The 16,449-nt window shown below is 40.0% G+C and overlaps 1 protein-coding gene across 1 annotated transcript; it reads left to right on the top strand.

Annotated features, from left to right (window-relative positions):
• The first annotated feature begins 9,717 nt into the window (after positions 1-9,717).
• On the top strand, positions 9,718-15,562 carry LOC111981778 (homeobox protein unc-4 homolog). The gene is made up of 3 exons (XM_024013213.2): positions 9,718-10,482; positions 10,996-11,171; positions 12,788-15,562. The coding sequence occupies exons 1-3, from the start codon at positions 10,227-10,229 to the stop codon at positions 13,808-13,810; spliced, it is 1,455 nt and encodes a 484-aa protein (XP_023868981.1). The 5' UTR covers positions 9,718-10,226; the 3' UTR covers positions 13,811-15,562.
• Positions 15,563-16,449: the final 887 nt, after the last annotated feature.

Below are 16,449 nucleotides of genomic sequence, written 5' to 3' on the forward strand. Positions count from 1 at the left end.
CACATATGGGCTAGGTACCTTTGTGTACAGTGGAAGCAATTGTGAGTCTAAAGAGAAAAATGTGCAATACTGCAGTCAATGTAATGGCATATCATTGCCAGATGGTGGCAGCAGAGCTCTTTCAGACGTCTATACAGTCTTCAAGATCTGGTTGTTTATGACTGGCCACATTGTGTTTTTGTTTTGTGGCAGTCCCGTTAATAGACTCTCTAATCTCATGTTTCATGCATGCGATAACAGTAGGGTAACTGCAGAGGAAAGTTGTCATTGCAAAGATAAAGTTACAATATATATGTACAGAAAGTGTCACTGGGTGAGTTAGTGAGGTTGGGAAGTTGTAGACACTTTCGACATGAGTATGAAAAACACAGAGATAGCGATTGTTACTGATTAGGTTACTAGAAACAAAGCCTAACTTAAAGCAGCAACTCCCTGTTGAAGAGGCACTGGAATCCACATGAACACACAGCATAGCAGGACCAACCCCATCATCAAGAGGTCAACTAGCTGCTGGAAATAGTAGTTCTATAGTAGAGTCAACCCACAAAATGGACTATTCTCATTATGCAACAGTACAGTGTTATGATCAGAGGCTGGGAGAAGGGATCACAGAGGCACTCTTCTAGATTCTTCCCCTGTACTGTAGCACCTGGCTCATAAGCTGCTAATTCTGCTGCCAGATGGCATCGCTTGCTGAACACCTGGTTCATCATAGGGATTCCTCTTCCTTTGCTCACCCTATATCTGCTTGAATTAGAAGATGATTGTAATAATTTCAAACCCCCATCCCTTTATTGCCATAGCAATATTTTGGATGACACATTTGACATAGCTTCTGGACAGTTTGTCCTCATGGAGCCAGTCACCTCTGAGTCTCCTTGGTCATACTTTGTTCTGGACAATCTCAGGATGCCACTGTTTCTCAGGTGATAGCTATAGCACAACTAGCCCTGCTACAGTATCCTATAGCCTATTCAATGTAAAACAAATATTTAAAAAATAACTCTCTGTAGTTTCTCTCTACACTCCTGAAAAACAGGAGTCAAAGGTTGCTTTTTCTAGAATGAGACACCACAATGAAACAGGTTCTAAACTGTTACTTAAACCAGTTACTAAACCAGTTACTAAACCATTATTATGAAACCATCACAGTTAAGTAACTTTCTACTAATTTGAGTTTCTCTTTCAAAAAAGTTTCATAATTACATTGGTAAAATATGATCTTAATCAGATGGATGATCCAAACTTCAAATGCATATAATCCGTTGATTCTAAATCCAATCCTTGCAAGTCTCCTCCATTTGATATCTAATCCAGTTTTTAAAAGTTTCAAGGAGGCAAGATACAAGTCATTTGAATATCATTAACCTTCATAACGACTCAAATAGCCCCTTGTGCTTTTCAGGGACAGAATGCCTCTTTTATTCGATAGGTGTGCGTTTAGAAAAACTGAATAACGATTTGGTTGATTTATTTATCCTGCTATAAAAACGCCTGAGCATCCAGACAAATACAAGATTGGTGGTGTTGCTAAATTGGATGGTAATTGCCATCATGACAAATTAGGAGGCAGAAGCCCGCCTTATTTTTTTCTATTATAAGATAGTATTATTCTTGGTTYATAATCCTTTTATGCAAGATTCAATTCCGATAGGCTGCCTACATGGTGATTGTCCCTAATAATCCATGCATCTGAGAGGCCTATTGGCTGGCCATATCTGTATTGTTTTCGATCAAAAACACAATTAAGCATGAACACTGTCTTTAATGTCAAATATTGATCACAATTCGGTTTCATTATTACAACTATATAGAACTTTCCAAGCATGCAGAACATTCTTTGACTTTTTCTCCAACCAATGATAGCAATTCAAATCGACATTTTAAATGCGTAAATACGTTGGGAGCCATTATCATGTCAATATATTATCAAGTTATATGAGCCTGATTTAGTATAGACATGGTCTGTTTAACATTGTGAGATTATTCACAGATTTCATGGTGTGTTAATAGATATATTATAGAATGGATCCCATGCCCACGAGGCTGGCTGGGAAGCAGGCGTGAGGGGACGAACGGTTTATGAATACAAGTCATCACATTTCTGTCTTTTGTTTAACCAGACTTCATCTCAACGAGTTAATGTGCCAGATGAGAAGGCTGCTCGCGGCCTGCAAAGGCGAACAGAGTGCACGTGGAAAAGAGGTGTCAATAAACGTGTGAATGACAATGTGGTAAAACACACACCAACTGAAAAGGAGACGAAGATGAACAGATGGAGAAGAATGGGGAGTTAACGCAATGACAGGGTCAGTGGAGCAGAGAGCAGGCCTAAGAAATACAATTCAATGGGGAGAGGGTTACTGAAATGAAGGATGGGCGTATGAATTAACGATTGTCTTTATTTGAATAAGAAAATAGTAAAACAAACATGACAATTGAAAAAACTAATTCCCAGTTAATTGATTATTTTAGTTCATGGGTGCAGTTAAATATTTAAGTACGCAAAGAGCTACATTGAATAGTTACAATTTGCTATGTCAGTTTGTGTGCTTTTAATCACTTTTGGAAAGGACAAATTGGCCTAACAATGTTATATAGTAGCTTTGTGGTCGAAGCCTTTGTTGAAGACTTAGAATAGCCACGAGTTGGCGCCACAACTCTTTTCGACCCCGCCATATTGTAAACAAATAACGTTTCATGGTTTGTCCGTGGGGTCAAGGTGTAGGCCCACGCCCATGTGCAGAGCAGGTGCAGTTGCTCTGGGATCCTGGGCATGCCTCTCCAACGCTTCGCCACTTTCCATTGATCTAACCTCCGAGTAGCCTATATGGTAAGTAATGACATTGCATTGGCCTCTGATTAATGGATAATGGCCAGTGTAAAGACTGACACTGAAGAGTGAGAAATGGAATTGTCACCATGCACGTTTTGGCCTATTGCTACAACAGTATACTGGTCTTCATCCACGGCAAGGTATCACTTTAATTCATATGCCTAACATGGCCTGCATGCCTAAACCTCTAATCAAAATCAAGAAACGTAATTTTTCATCAATCATTTGGTCTTGATTGTCAGACAATATGCATATTTCATGTGAAAATGATTGAAATGCGGACTTATTAAATGACATGCTACTTTTTAATAGGCTAGTCTTTATAGCAGGAAACCGAGAGATATCCCATTTATTTAAAGAGAGAACTGCACACACAATTCATTAAGCAGGAGGCTTGTAAATTAGCGCTAAGTTAACCTGATTTCTCTTAATTAAAACATCTTTTCTCGTTTACGATGTGGATATAAGTAGATCTCCTGGGTTTCGAATATTCTACAACAGCAGATGGCCGGGGTGCGGAAAATAGTTAACGCTCTCTCTCTCTACCCGATCTGTACAATGCGAGTTACCGACATAGCAGGGGATTAATATCCAGCCGTCTCTTTTATCGAAGAGATATTAACCATTTCAATGCTGACTATTAGCAGTCTCCCTGAGAGGTTCAATTAGACAAATATCAATATCTAATTATGTCATTCCTCTGCCATAAACATGCACGGTATTGTCCACCAAATGTTTGTCTCTGTTTGACGTTTCACTTATAAACTAGCCTATGACACTCTTCCCTTTAGATAAGGATACAAAYAAAATACCCTATTGGTAGGCCCAAGTTTGTATGGGAGCAATGGCTGCGTTTAGACAGACAGTCCAGTTCTGATATTTGATTTATCTAATTGAGCTTTTGATCAATCAGATCAGCTCTGAAAAAAATCTGATGTGAAAAGATCTGATGTGATTGGTCAAAAGACCAATTAGTGGAAAAAAGATCAGAACTGCCTGTGTAAACGCAGCCAATGATACCGCAATGTTTGATTGTATCAAGCAAAGCAATCAAAAATCTTATTAATGTAAAACTAACTTATTATGTCTCCCAATGTATCTATCTCCCTCACTCCATCATTTCAAGTAGGCTACATACATTGCACCCTCCCTCCTACATATAAGGCTARGTATACACACACATACAGTACACACTGTTCATACATACATACATACATACATACATACATACATACATACATACATACATACATACATACATACATACATACATACATACATACATACAACATACACATCAGCACTTACCAGAACATTTAAAAAGGTACCTATTCAAATTTCCTCACATCGGAGCACTTTCGGATTTAAATGGGGTTAGCTGAAGATTTGGAAGACATTTTTTTCCTGTAGTGGTTAATTACTAGATTGAAGTTGAATAATAAGCAATGAGTCAAACTGCACACCCTTCATCTGCGGAGCTGTAATTAACAGGGAAAATGCAGGCGGTGAAAAAAATGCAAATTATTCTGCACAAAGGCTTCTCACAATTGGCGTCAACCATTTCTCAATATATCATTACTATATTTTGAAAATGTTAATCTGTTGGAGCGGATTTCCCGGGGGAGTTGAGTAAATTAGTTCTATTTCCGAACTGCTTCTCTGCGAAGGCACGGGAGCGACAAGCACCTCTGATTTGCTGATTACAATTAGACTCCCAGTTTGGGCTCCTTCAAGCATTGATAATTTTCGCATATTAAGCACGTTTTAGCAAAGGTGATAAGTCAGTTTTAATTGAAATGAAATTATTATTCTAATGGAAGTTTGGTTATTATTATTACGAGGCAGTACTCATTTAAGATTCATTTTATATATAAATGCGGTGAGTAAAAGATTTTGAAGGGCATTAGGGTGTCAGAATTGAATGAGGTAATTTGAAGGGAATTACTTTCTCTTCTATCAGAAATGAAGTGAATTAAAAGTCCAAATCAATCGCTTCACTTCTCCATTCTACTTTGACAGCAGCACAATTACAGATAATTAGATGGAGGAAACTTTAAATTGTGGGAATAAAGAAAGAGAGAGAATTTTCAGGATCAGAGAAAATTTAGAAGCAGAGTTTCTTGCTTAAAAACGAATCAAAGGATTTGGTAGCTTAAATGGAAACCAATGCTTTCTACTGTTTAATTGGAATTGCATCTAGTTCATCGTATAAAATTATCCACAACAATTAATTTAGATTTATTCTATAATTATATCAAAATCGAATAATGTGCAACTTAATTTAGATAGTTAAAATGTACTTGCGTGAAGTTAATTGAGTAATTAAACTCCTCAACTGCTGCCTATTAATTTGCTAGCCTAATTAAAAATGAATTTGATTTTCTGTAATGTTGGTAAAGTAGGCATCAGTGTTAGATGGCTGGTTTGATTAGTTTGTTTTGTTTTGGGGTGTTACATTGAATACTGCTGTTAATAGGGTCAATAATGTCTACTTGCCAACATGCTCATGTCTGCCAGGGGGAAAGTTTGGCGTTGAAGACTGATTTTGTATATTCAGGTGCTGGAACTCCCTGTCACAATCATTACATTGCCTGTCACCTGCAGTTACCAAGAGTGAACACAGGAAAACAAACCTCAGTGGAAGATCAGTGAACACAAAATGTTTTTGTCCTCCACTTCTATAGCCTAAAGATAGTGTGATGCAAGAACAGTACACTTTGACTTGAACACTCTGTCATATGGGCTAGGCTATAATAACTGGCATAAACAGTCAGTTGGCTAGGCTATAATACCAAACAGTCAGTTGGCTATGCTCAAGCTAGAAACTGGCTTTAATGGATCGTTTCAGACAGTGTAAAATCTGTTTTCAGAATAACCTGTCCTGTCATGATATGTTATGACAGTGTTATAGCCCTTATTATGGCGCTTTCACTAGTCTTCTAGCCTATAACAAAGACTTACATAGACCTAGACAGACAGACAGACAGACAGACAGCAGACACGACAGACAGACAGACAGCAGACAGACAGACAGACAGACAGACAGACGCCTACACACACAGACACACAAGTTTGATATGCACTGTGTGCGGTCACAGGCCATGGCGTCATTCTTCACATTTCTAAACATTCTGTGATTTGATGTCATCTGGTTCAACGCTCACAACAAGTATGTATAGAGATTGTGAAGATGATTGTGAAGATGATATGTGACATGTAGCCTACACAAGTAGCATCAGTAGGTCTATAAACCCAGCAAAAAAGAAACGTCCTCTCACTGTCAACTGCGTTTTTTTCAGCAAACTTAACATGTGTAAATATTTGTTGAAATCATAACAAGATTCAACAACTGAGACATAAACTGAACAAGTTTCCACAGACATGTGACTAACAGAAATGGACATAATGTGTCCCTGAACAAAGGGGGGGTCAAAATCTAAAGTAACAGTCAGTATCTGGTGTGGCCACCAGCTGCATGAAGTACTGCAGTGCCATCTCCTCATGGACAGCACCAAGATTGTCCAGTTCAGGCTGTGAGATGTTACCCCACTCTTCCACCAAAAGGCACCTGCAAGTTCCCGGACATTTCTGGGGGAATAGCCCTAGCTCTCACCCTTCGATCCAAAGGTCCCAGACGTGCTCAATGGGATTGAGATCCGGGCTCTTCGGTGGCCATGGCAGAACACTGACATTCCTGTCTTGCAGAAAATCACGCACAGAACGAGCAGTATGGCTGGTGGCATTGTCATGCTGGAGGGTCATGTCAGGATGAGCCTACAGGAAGGGTACAACATGAGGGAGGAGGATGTCTTCCCTGTAACGCACAGCATTGAGATTGCCTGCAATGACAACAAGCTCAGTCCGATGATGCTGTGACACACCGCCCCAGACAATGACAGACCCTCCCCTCCAAATCGATCCCGCTCCAGAGTCCGACTCGGTGTAACGCTCATTCCTTCGACGATAACGTGAATCCGACGCGACTCGTCAGTGAAGAGCACTTTGGTCCAGCGACGGTGGGTTTCTGCCCATAGGCAACGTTGTTTCTGGTGATGTCTGGTGAGGACCTGCCTTACAACAGGCCTACAAGCCCTCAGTCCATCCTCTCTCAGCCTATTGCGGACAGTCTGAGCACCGATGGAGGGATTGTGCGTTCCTGGTGTAACTCGGGCAGTTGTTGTTGCCATCCTGTACCTGTCCCGCAGGTGTGATGTCGGATGTACCGATCCTGTGCAGGTGTTGTTACAAGTGGTCTGCCACTGCGAGGACAATCAGCTGTCCATCCTATCTCCCTGTCTTAGGAGTCTCAAAGTACGGACATTGCAATTTATTGCCCTGGCCACATCTGCAGTCCTCATGCCTCCTTGCAGCATGCCTAAGGCACATTCACGCAGATGAGCAGGGACCCTGGGCATCTTTCTTTTGGTGTTTTTCAGAGTCATTAGACAAGGCCTCTTTAGTGTTCTAAGTTTTCATAACTGTGACCTTAATTGCCTACCGTCTGTAAGCTGTTAGTGTCTTAACGACCGTTCCACAGGTGCATGTTCATTAATTGTTTATGGTTCATTGAATGGGAAACAGTGTTTAAACCCTTTACAATGAAGATCTGTGAAGTTATTTGGATTTTTACGAAATATCTTTGAAAGACAGGGTCCTGAAAAAGGGACGTTTTGTTTTTTTGCTGAGTTTAGATGGTAGGCTAAATAGGCCTATTTGTTTTCTCATCTGCTGCTTTGATGGTCTCCAGCAATTATGATTTGAGATCTTCAAATGTGTGATTTAAGCCAGTTTCTTTCAAATAATCTGAAATAAAAGATAGGCCTTTCATGCCAATGGTTGACCTGCAGGTCAGGGATGGATGTGTATGGAGCTACCTTTTCCATTCGCATGTGGGTTTATCCAAGAAAGTCACTATCAGGTGGTAAAGGCAACAATAGGGTAGACAAATATCACATGAACCAATGTATGTCTACTTGCCATATAGGCTAAGCTACCAGCTCTATAAAACACTCTTATATAAAAAGGGTTCCAAAAGGGTTCTTGAGCTGGCCCCGTAGGAGAACCCTTTTGGTTCCAGGTACCCTTTTCAGTTCCAGGTAAAACCCTTTTGGGTTCCATGTAGAACCCTCTGTGGAAAGGGGTTCTACATGGAACCCAAAAGGGTTTTACCTGGAACTGAAAAGGGTACCTGGAACCATAAGGGTTATACCTGGAACCAAAAATGMTTCTTCAAAGGGCTCTCATATAGAGAAAGCCTATGGGAACAGCCGAGGAACCATTTTAGGTTCTAGACAGCACTTTTTTTTCTAAGAGTCTATTGTTCTGCAGTTTAGGATGCTGACTCTGAGGCACTTTTCTATTATTTTACTGAACCTTTATGTCCTATCGACCAAGGCCAGTTAAATTGTTGATGAAACTCTTGAATTCAAATGAAAAGACAGGCCTGTAGCGGCACTGAATGCAAGCCTTGTTCGTCTTATTATCGGGTTAATTAAAGCTAGGATCTGACAATGTCACCCGGTTGTAGAAAAACGGATTTAAATGCAATGTCTCCCGGGACTAAGTGTCAAGGGCTGCTTTTCACTGAGCCCGTGCGCCTGGATGGGGTTACGATCAGAATTGACAAGAAGCAATTATTGAATTTTAGATGTTCAAAAAATACATGAATGGTTGGAATTATTCATAAAACATCTGTAAAACATGATAAACTTAGTTAAAATACAAAGAGAGGGGCATCTGAGCCAACTCTAACCACATCTTTGTAGGGGAGAGGGATAAAACGGCCAGATCCTGAGACATTTCTAAGGAGTTCATTAAAATGTACACATTGAAATGCAGAGGGGTGCTATTTGGGTTTGAGGTCAAGTGACGAACGGATTATATACTTCCTCATAATAATATTAATTAAACAATTTGCATGCTAATAAGGTAAGAATCATCACGGCTTCTGTTGAGAGATTCGGGTTATTACAACACGCCAATCCGGGTGCCAAGGGTCAGGGAGTGAGTGGGGAGCGAAATTTCACTCAGATTAACATTATGACAGCACCAGACATGGGATAAATAAAGTAGAATTCATTTTCTCTGTAGCCTAAAGAGCAGAGAGACAGAACTACTAGACCTACTTAGACAGGATTGATTCGCTTTATTCACAACACATTTCTTTACATAAGCAAGTGGGGAAGCATGGACTAGTACTATGAAGGTCTCCGGACAAATAGCATAATGTAACAAAAATGAATGGTTCGGAGCTTCCCCACAGTAGACTATGGTCATATAGTTTTGTTAACCTTTTACACAATCATAAATGTCCTCAGTTTTTACCGGAGATTTTTAACTGCGAGAATAAATAACCTCTAGGCATATAAAGGTAAATATAATACAATTATTGAATATATATATATGTATAGAGAGAGAGATAGATAGATATCAGATGACACACTGGTGCTGCACATCTAAAGCTACAGGCTTTATTTGTTTGCCTCATAAAGACAGCATTTACCTGCCTACATGAGTTCAAAACTAGCCTACCAAAAAAACTATAACAATAACTGCAAATCCGTATACACAAGAAGCTACTTTGTAAACCTGGGAAAAATTCTCACACATTTCTAAATGAAGTCTCATTAATTACAGTATAAGTGCTGGGGAATACGGGTTCACATTTCTTCCTAATACCGTTCCTCTTATTAGCAGAAGATTAATTAGTGTGTGATGTAATTAATAACTTAACATCTGCCTTTTTTTCAATCAGCCTATCGACAGCAGGCTGAGGAGTCGATCGCCCCCTTTCATCAACATCCCGTTATATTGCACGCGAATTGGTTGTAGTCTCGAATAAAATTTGACAGCGTTGGATGATACATGTCTTTGTGTAAAATTAGGGTATTTGTAACTCGGCATCGATTAATAGAGAGAGTAAACATTTAAAACGCCACAACATGTTGACCAAAAACTGTGACTAGCCTCTCCGTCATTTTCGATGTGGGACCGAGCGTTCGAAATTAGTCCATCTCTTTCACCTTTTACTGGGCTTCAATCTGATCACTCTCTCTTGGTGGTCCCCCGTGTAGTTGTGATGTAGTTCTTATCAAAGCCCTCCTGTCTTGTTGTGACAGCTCTGATATTGTTTATTGAGGTGGATGTCAGGTTTAATTAGCAATCGATATGGAAAGCGTTTGCAGACCGCGCCTCTGACGTCATACTCGATTACCGTTTCTCATTGGTCTCAAATTCCCAAAGCCTAGGCTAATTATTGGAAGGTTCATGTTGATAAAGTACAGCTCATCCTTCCCTCCACATCATGTCCCCTCCTCGCTGGRCACACTCACTGCATGCTTTTTAAATTCACACCACCAGCKTCCAGACGTCGTTTCCTTTTGCCTAGGAGATGATGGACAGCAGGATACTGGATCCACCTCATGCCCAGTTCGGAGGCTCTCTCGGCGGGATGGTGGGCTTTCCGTACCATCTAAGCCACCATCATGTTTACGAATTAGCCGGTCATCAACTTCAATCTGCGGCCGCAGTTCCTTTTTCAATAGACGGATTACTTAATGGTTCCTGCACAGCTTCAGTGGTTAATTCAAACCAGCTCTTGTCTGGCTGTGGTATGAATGGAGATAACCAGCAGTACAAGCTGACAGGTAAGCAAAACGAAATACAATACTTATTAAAAGGTTGGCTGTAGATCAAAGGACTAAACAAAGAACTGAACGTGTCTGTATATCCTGTCCTGTATATCCTCTCCATAAAGCGTTAAAGAGGGAATCCAAATCCTAAGAAACAAAGACGCTTCTTCTGCTTTCAAATGAGGCTATATGCAATTCATTTCAGTGGAGAGCAACATACGAGCTCAGCTCCAAACGTGAAACCCCCTTGTGTTGTGACAGGGTGTGGAAAATCACTATTTCTCTATTGTTAGTAGAATGTTTTACTGTGTTATTGTTATTATTATCAGGATCAATATTGTGTGATTAATAGTCTATTATTACTACTATTTTCTTACCATCGYAAACMGACATAATAGCCRKATTTATTAGACMATATTTMATTKATTTCTTTATAAAGGACCACAGAAAYAARGTWTCCTTGCAAAAAATCATMCAGGCTACTTTTGCGTCTCTCWCACACTCTCTTGTTTTGTATTCTCATGCTAGATTCGTGTGACCCAGACAAGGATAGCCCTGGTTGTAAGAGACGACGAACTCGCACAAATTTCACTGGTTGGCAACTGGAAGAATTAGAAAAGGCTTTTAATGAGAGTCACTATCCGGACGTGTTCATGAGGGAAGCACTGGCTCTGAGATTGGACTTGATAGAATCGAGGGTACAGGTAAATATCAACCATATCCACTTTTTGGCATTCACTGTTGTTGGTTTGTTATGATGTGTAGCCTAATGATTCTTAAACACTGATAGGCTGTTTGAACAAAGGAAAGTAGGCCTATTTATTCTCCATGTCTCTACACAAATATATTACAATGGTCTATTTGAGATATATAGCTGTCCTGTAATTCCTGTCTCTTTGTTGTTTTGTACTGTGACCAACAACTCCACAGGGAGCTCGTGTAATATAGGCACATAAGAGGCCTATTATAGTATGTGCAGTACGATGCCTCAATATATATATATATATATATATATATATATATATATATATATATACAGTACGATGCTTCAAAACTGCAAATGAAAGCAAATAAATTTCACTATTTTAAATAGGAAAACATGATCAAACGTGAATATTTATTTAGATAATACAATATACGATATATTTATAGAGATATAGTCTTCGAAATCAAGGGTGATACGAGCAGCAAACTGAGTATAAAGAGSACCTCTGGTTCAAGGAGAAATACTTTAAATATGGCTAAGCCATGGAATGGTCAGTTCATTTGCTGTACTTGATATTAATATGAATTGTGTAGATTCTGTCGGCAAGGCTATATTACTTGCACTCAAACATACTCAAAATGAATATGTCTACATACATCGACGTACGCACATTCAGTCTTTCCACTTGTATTTTCCTATATAAACCGATAGAACACCCAAGTATACGCATACATTTCTGAACTTGAATATTGATTAATTTTCAAGCCGTACATTTTTATAAAGGACACACCTTTTCCCCCATCTCTCCTCATCAGTCAAATGTCCATGCACGTGGACTTATTATTGTGATCATTTGCACTTCTGATGTCAAAAGCTCATATGAATACTGTGTTATGCACAGAGAAAATGCCKAAAAATTGCAAAAGTGACATGACAAATATAGGACTAAACCAGCGTTTCTCAAACTCGGTCCTCGGGACCCCAAGGGGTGCACGTTTTGTTTTTTGCCTTAGCAATACACAGCTGAAATAATCAACTAATCATCAAGCTTTGATCATTTGAATCAGCTGTGTGGTGTTAGGGCAAAAAACAAAACGTTGACCCCTTGGGGTCCCGAGGACCGAGTTTGGGAAACACTGGTCTGGTCCTATATTTGTCATGTCACTTTAGCCATTTTTAGGCAGTTAGTGTTGGGGGAAATTTGAGTATTTGTAACTATATTAAACCATTTATTATTATGCATTTGATTGGGACACATGGGCCCATCATAAGTGAGATATATGTTTTCATGGAGCATTTTCCAGATCAGACAGACAGCATTTAACTTTTAATTGAATAACGAAGAAGGCATAAGCACACGGAATAATTGTAGGCCTAGTCGAATTGGAAAATAAATATGCTTATTTTTGTCATCGCATCTGGTAATAAATAATTGTAGGCCTACAAGCAAGAGGCATTGCTCTTTGGTTTTGTGTCATTTGGAACCATCTACAAAACATTATTCCAATGGTTCACACAAATATTAGCCTAAATTATTATTAGGCCTATGTATTTTTTAAGAAAGTGTACTTCTTTTTGAACATGCGTAACATGATTTGTTTCTCTAATATGCAGGTCTGGTTCCAAAACCGTAGAGCTAAGTGGAGGAAAAAAGAAAACACAAAGAAGGGTCCAGGGCGACCAGCTCACAACTCCCACCCAACAACATGCAGCGGGGAGCCCATGGACGCGGAAGAGATCGCCAGGCGAGAACTGGAGAGGATGGAGAAGAAGAAGAGGAAGCAGGAGCGAAGACTGTTGAGGTCCCAGAACAAACTTTTGTCAGGGGACCTATTTCACACCCCAGGATCTGACAGTGACAGCGGAGTGTCACAAGTGACCGACAGTGAACAAAATCCACACTGTGACTCTGTAGGCCGAAACCAAACTCAATCGAGCTGTGACCAAACACCACAAACCCTCCAGAACCAAAGACACTTGAACCAAGATGCTGGTGGATCCGAGCTGGACTCGTCCGACAGCAGTCAACAGTCTAGCATGTGCGCCAACAGCAGAGCCTCCACCCTTCAGAAACTGAACCCATTCAGCGTAGAAAGCCTTCTATCCGACTCCAGACCAAGGCGCAAACCGAACATAGATGGATTTTCTGCCTTACCCTCCTCGCGGCCTTTGATAGGGAAAGGACATTTCTTACTCTATCCTATCACCCAGCCGCTTGGATTCATTGTTCCTCAGACTGCTTTGAAGACAACACCACCAGACTCAGATACTGACAACTCCACACAAAGAACCCCAGTGAATGACAGCAGCTTATCTGCCAATACTGGACATAAAAACCACAAGGAGTCCAACAATCTCAACGACGCGACAGCAATCAAAGTGCAGGTCAACTTTACCGGGAAAAATACTAGTTCCCCACAGAACAGCCCAGGTCATGTTACCTTTTCCAGTAGCAACTGTAGTCAGCCTTCAGCCAGTTGTAGTGCAACATATTTCCAAGATGATGATGATTCAAAGTATCTGCCATTAGACAAAAAAGAGCAGTCTGTTAAAGACTACCCAGAGAGTTCCGAGTCTGTGACAACCAACTGTCCACCAGAGACAAAGACAGAGACTCAAGATGTCGGTATGGAATAATAGACCTATAGGTGAGAAAAAATATTGATAGCGTCAACAACACCTTTCATTTGCCCAAAGCTCAATCACGTCTTAGAATATAAACTCTCAATTTACAGATGACATATATAGCCTATTTTCTGATGATGATGGGTTATAACTGTGTGTGTGTGTGTTGCGTGCGTGCGTGTATATGCGCACGTGTGTGTGTGGTGGTGGTGGTAGTAGCACTAGCCCCCCTGTGTAACAAACTGTAAAAATACATAAAAACCACAAAAATCCTCAAAGGCTGTAAAAAGTATTATAATATTTATATATGTAAGGTTTTCATAAATAAATCGATTGTATACAATAAATCCAAACCGTGTGAGARCTTAAATAGCCCGTATAGTGGGTATAGGTAGCGCTTTCTGCTAAAATCTGATGTTGTATTTTGTGTATTGCTTTAACAAATTTATTCATCTATAAGCCTCACTGAAATGAGGTTACGAGCCGGAGGCGAAAGGACCCGCTCGACTCCTGCAGAGTTTTGATATGAAAGTAATTATTTTCCCGGTGGCTACTGCAYGGATTCAGTTTATTTTAGCCCAAAGGGTTATTATACATTACCGATTTCTAGTGATATGAAATCACATAAACTTCCAAGAATAATAGAATTAGCATGAAAGGCTGGGGTGTCAAATTGAAATACGAAAATAATAGCCCCGGCAGCTGGGAGTGTGTTTGTGCATATTGGATAGGAGATGGGAATTCGTGGGGCGGAATTTTCATGAGCTTTTCACTTTGTCAGGGCCCTTGTAGCCGGCTATATTAAGATAGATGTTCGATGATATCCCTCATTGTTCTGTCGCTTACATTGATGTTTCTGTGTTATCAGCCTATTGATCATGCGTCGGCTGTAATAGGACGGGCGAAGCAAACGTGCCTATTTACAATAGCAGAACACATTTGTTCTAATAGGGTTGGCGGTCCCCAGGGATGCTGTGCAGGCTCGGGGACATCTGCGCCATGGCAATATTAGCAATGTRGACCAGATCTYAAGTCGAGGTAAGAAAGGAAAGACCATTCACATCGCATACAGCTTGTTTTACAAGATAGGGCCTATAGGTAAAACGCACGTGAAAATGCCCTCAATAACACGAACATCTAAATCCTAAAAATAGAAAAGATCCYTRCCAGTGTGGTGTAGTTGTCCTTAAATACCCAGAGTTCCTGCTACTCTTTTAGGGTCTTGATTTGCAAATAAATTGAAAATAATCAGAGGGGCAGCTTTACATCTGAGCCGGCGCAAATGAATTTCTGAGCCTGTGTCCCTTTCAAAATATTTACATAATTTTCACCCGGTGACTGCTGTTTGCTCAGAGGAAGCAATGACTTATTGGGTGTGGGTGAAGGGGGGCTTTTGGTATAAGAGACAGGCAAAAGTGTATAGGGAAAGGGAAAATTTAATCTCAACAGAGAGTATATAGGCCTATGGCAGAGACAGAAAGTCAATAAGCTAATGAATAACTTATTATTTGATGAAAACAGATCCAAATACAATGGCCCTTGGAAGTCCTCAACCCAACAAAGATAATACTTCTAACTTTTATTAAATATATATTCCTATACCCGACATAATATTTAAAGACATTATCTTCTTATTCAGCCAGCCACAGCCAGCCCATCTCCCCAATTATTGAGCTTTATTTCTGTCATTGGGTTGCCATTTAGGATAGATCATTTGGAAATTAGAGTTGTCTGGATGTGTCCTTCAATATATATATATTTTTTGTGTGTGTCTTATTTGGAGCGTATGTTGCGTGGTAGGGGTTGTTCATGTTTAATTCATTAGCATACTGAACAGGAGTATCGTGGCTGCACACTGGTGGCCTTAAGGTGAAATTAGCGATTTGCTTAAGTAGTTAAGCTTTTTTTTTTGCCTGAGAGCTGCACGCTGTATGATTCAAGACAAACTATCAATCGATATGGCCCAGGCAGCCCCCAGGAAATGTGTCCTCCATGAATCATACTTTATGAATTCAATTTCTACCCGGAGAAATTTTCAATTTGAACGCCGGATCATTATGGGAGAGTGTAAATTGTTTTTGCTCTATTATGCATCGGACGCCATCATTTTTCTTTCTAATTACGGAGGTGTCAGGTCGGGCTGTCATGCAGGCGCTGATTTTCAATTTAACTGATCATCATGCATTCATTTTCCCATTTGATAAATCTGCTATCTCGACGCCTCTCCATGCCTGGAATGCTAAAAGAGAGACACAGACTGGCAAAGTAATAGGGGCGTATATGCAGCAATAAGTGCAGATCAGGCAGCTAATTTAGCACCTCCTGATATTTCATTTCCATTTTTCATTTTCAACTCTCAAAGGAGCGAAAAGCAGCCCAAAGGCAGAAATCTCGTTCGTATTCAGCATCAGAGAGGAAAAAAAGACTACGAAAAAGCTTGTTTTCAACGACACATCCAAATTGGGATATCAAGCTTAATTAATGCTAATTGAGTTTCTCAATACGTGTTATTTTTATTTAATAGAAACAAATTTACGCAATTAATTATGAGCGTGATATCAAGAACCTCATTTGCAACGTTCTCTTTTCCCTCCCTCGCAGCTTTGAGTAAATGAACTTATTTTGTCATTTGCCATTTTTTTTMATAACTA

Source organism: Salvelinus sp. IW2-2015, linkage group LG20, assembly GCF_002910315.2.
Source record: "Salvelinus sp. IW2-2015 linkage group LG20, ASM291031v2, whole genome shotgun sequence".
NCBI classification, from domain to species: Eukaryota; Metazoa; Chordata; class Actinopteri; order Salmoniformes; family Salmonidae; genus Salvelinus; species Salvelinus sp. IW2-2015.

Bases quoted from the DNA above. Each gene is read 5' to 3' on its own strand.
- LOC111981778 (XM_024013213.2), top strand. From the start codon at position 10,227: ATGATGGACAGCAGGATACTGGATCCACCTCATGCCCAGTTCGGAGGC. The intron at 10,483-10,995 runs GTAAGCAAAACG...TTCTCATGCTAG, and splicing joins CCAGCAGTACAAGCTGACAG to ATTCGTGTGACCCAGACAAG. The intron at 11,172-12,787 runs GTAAATATCAAC...TCTAATATGCAG, and splicing joins TGATAGAATCGAGGGTACAG to GTCTGGTTCCAAAACCGTAG.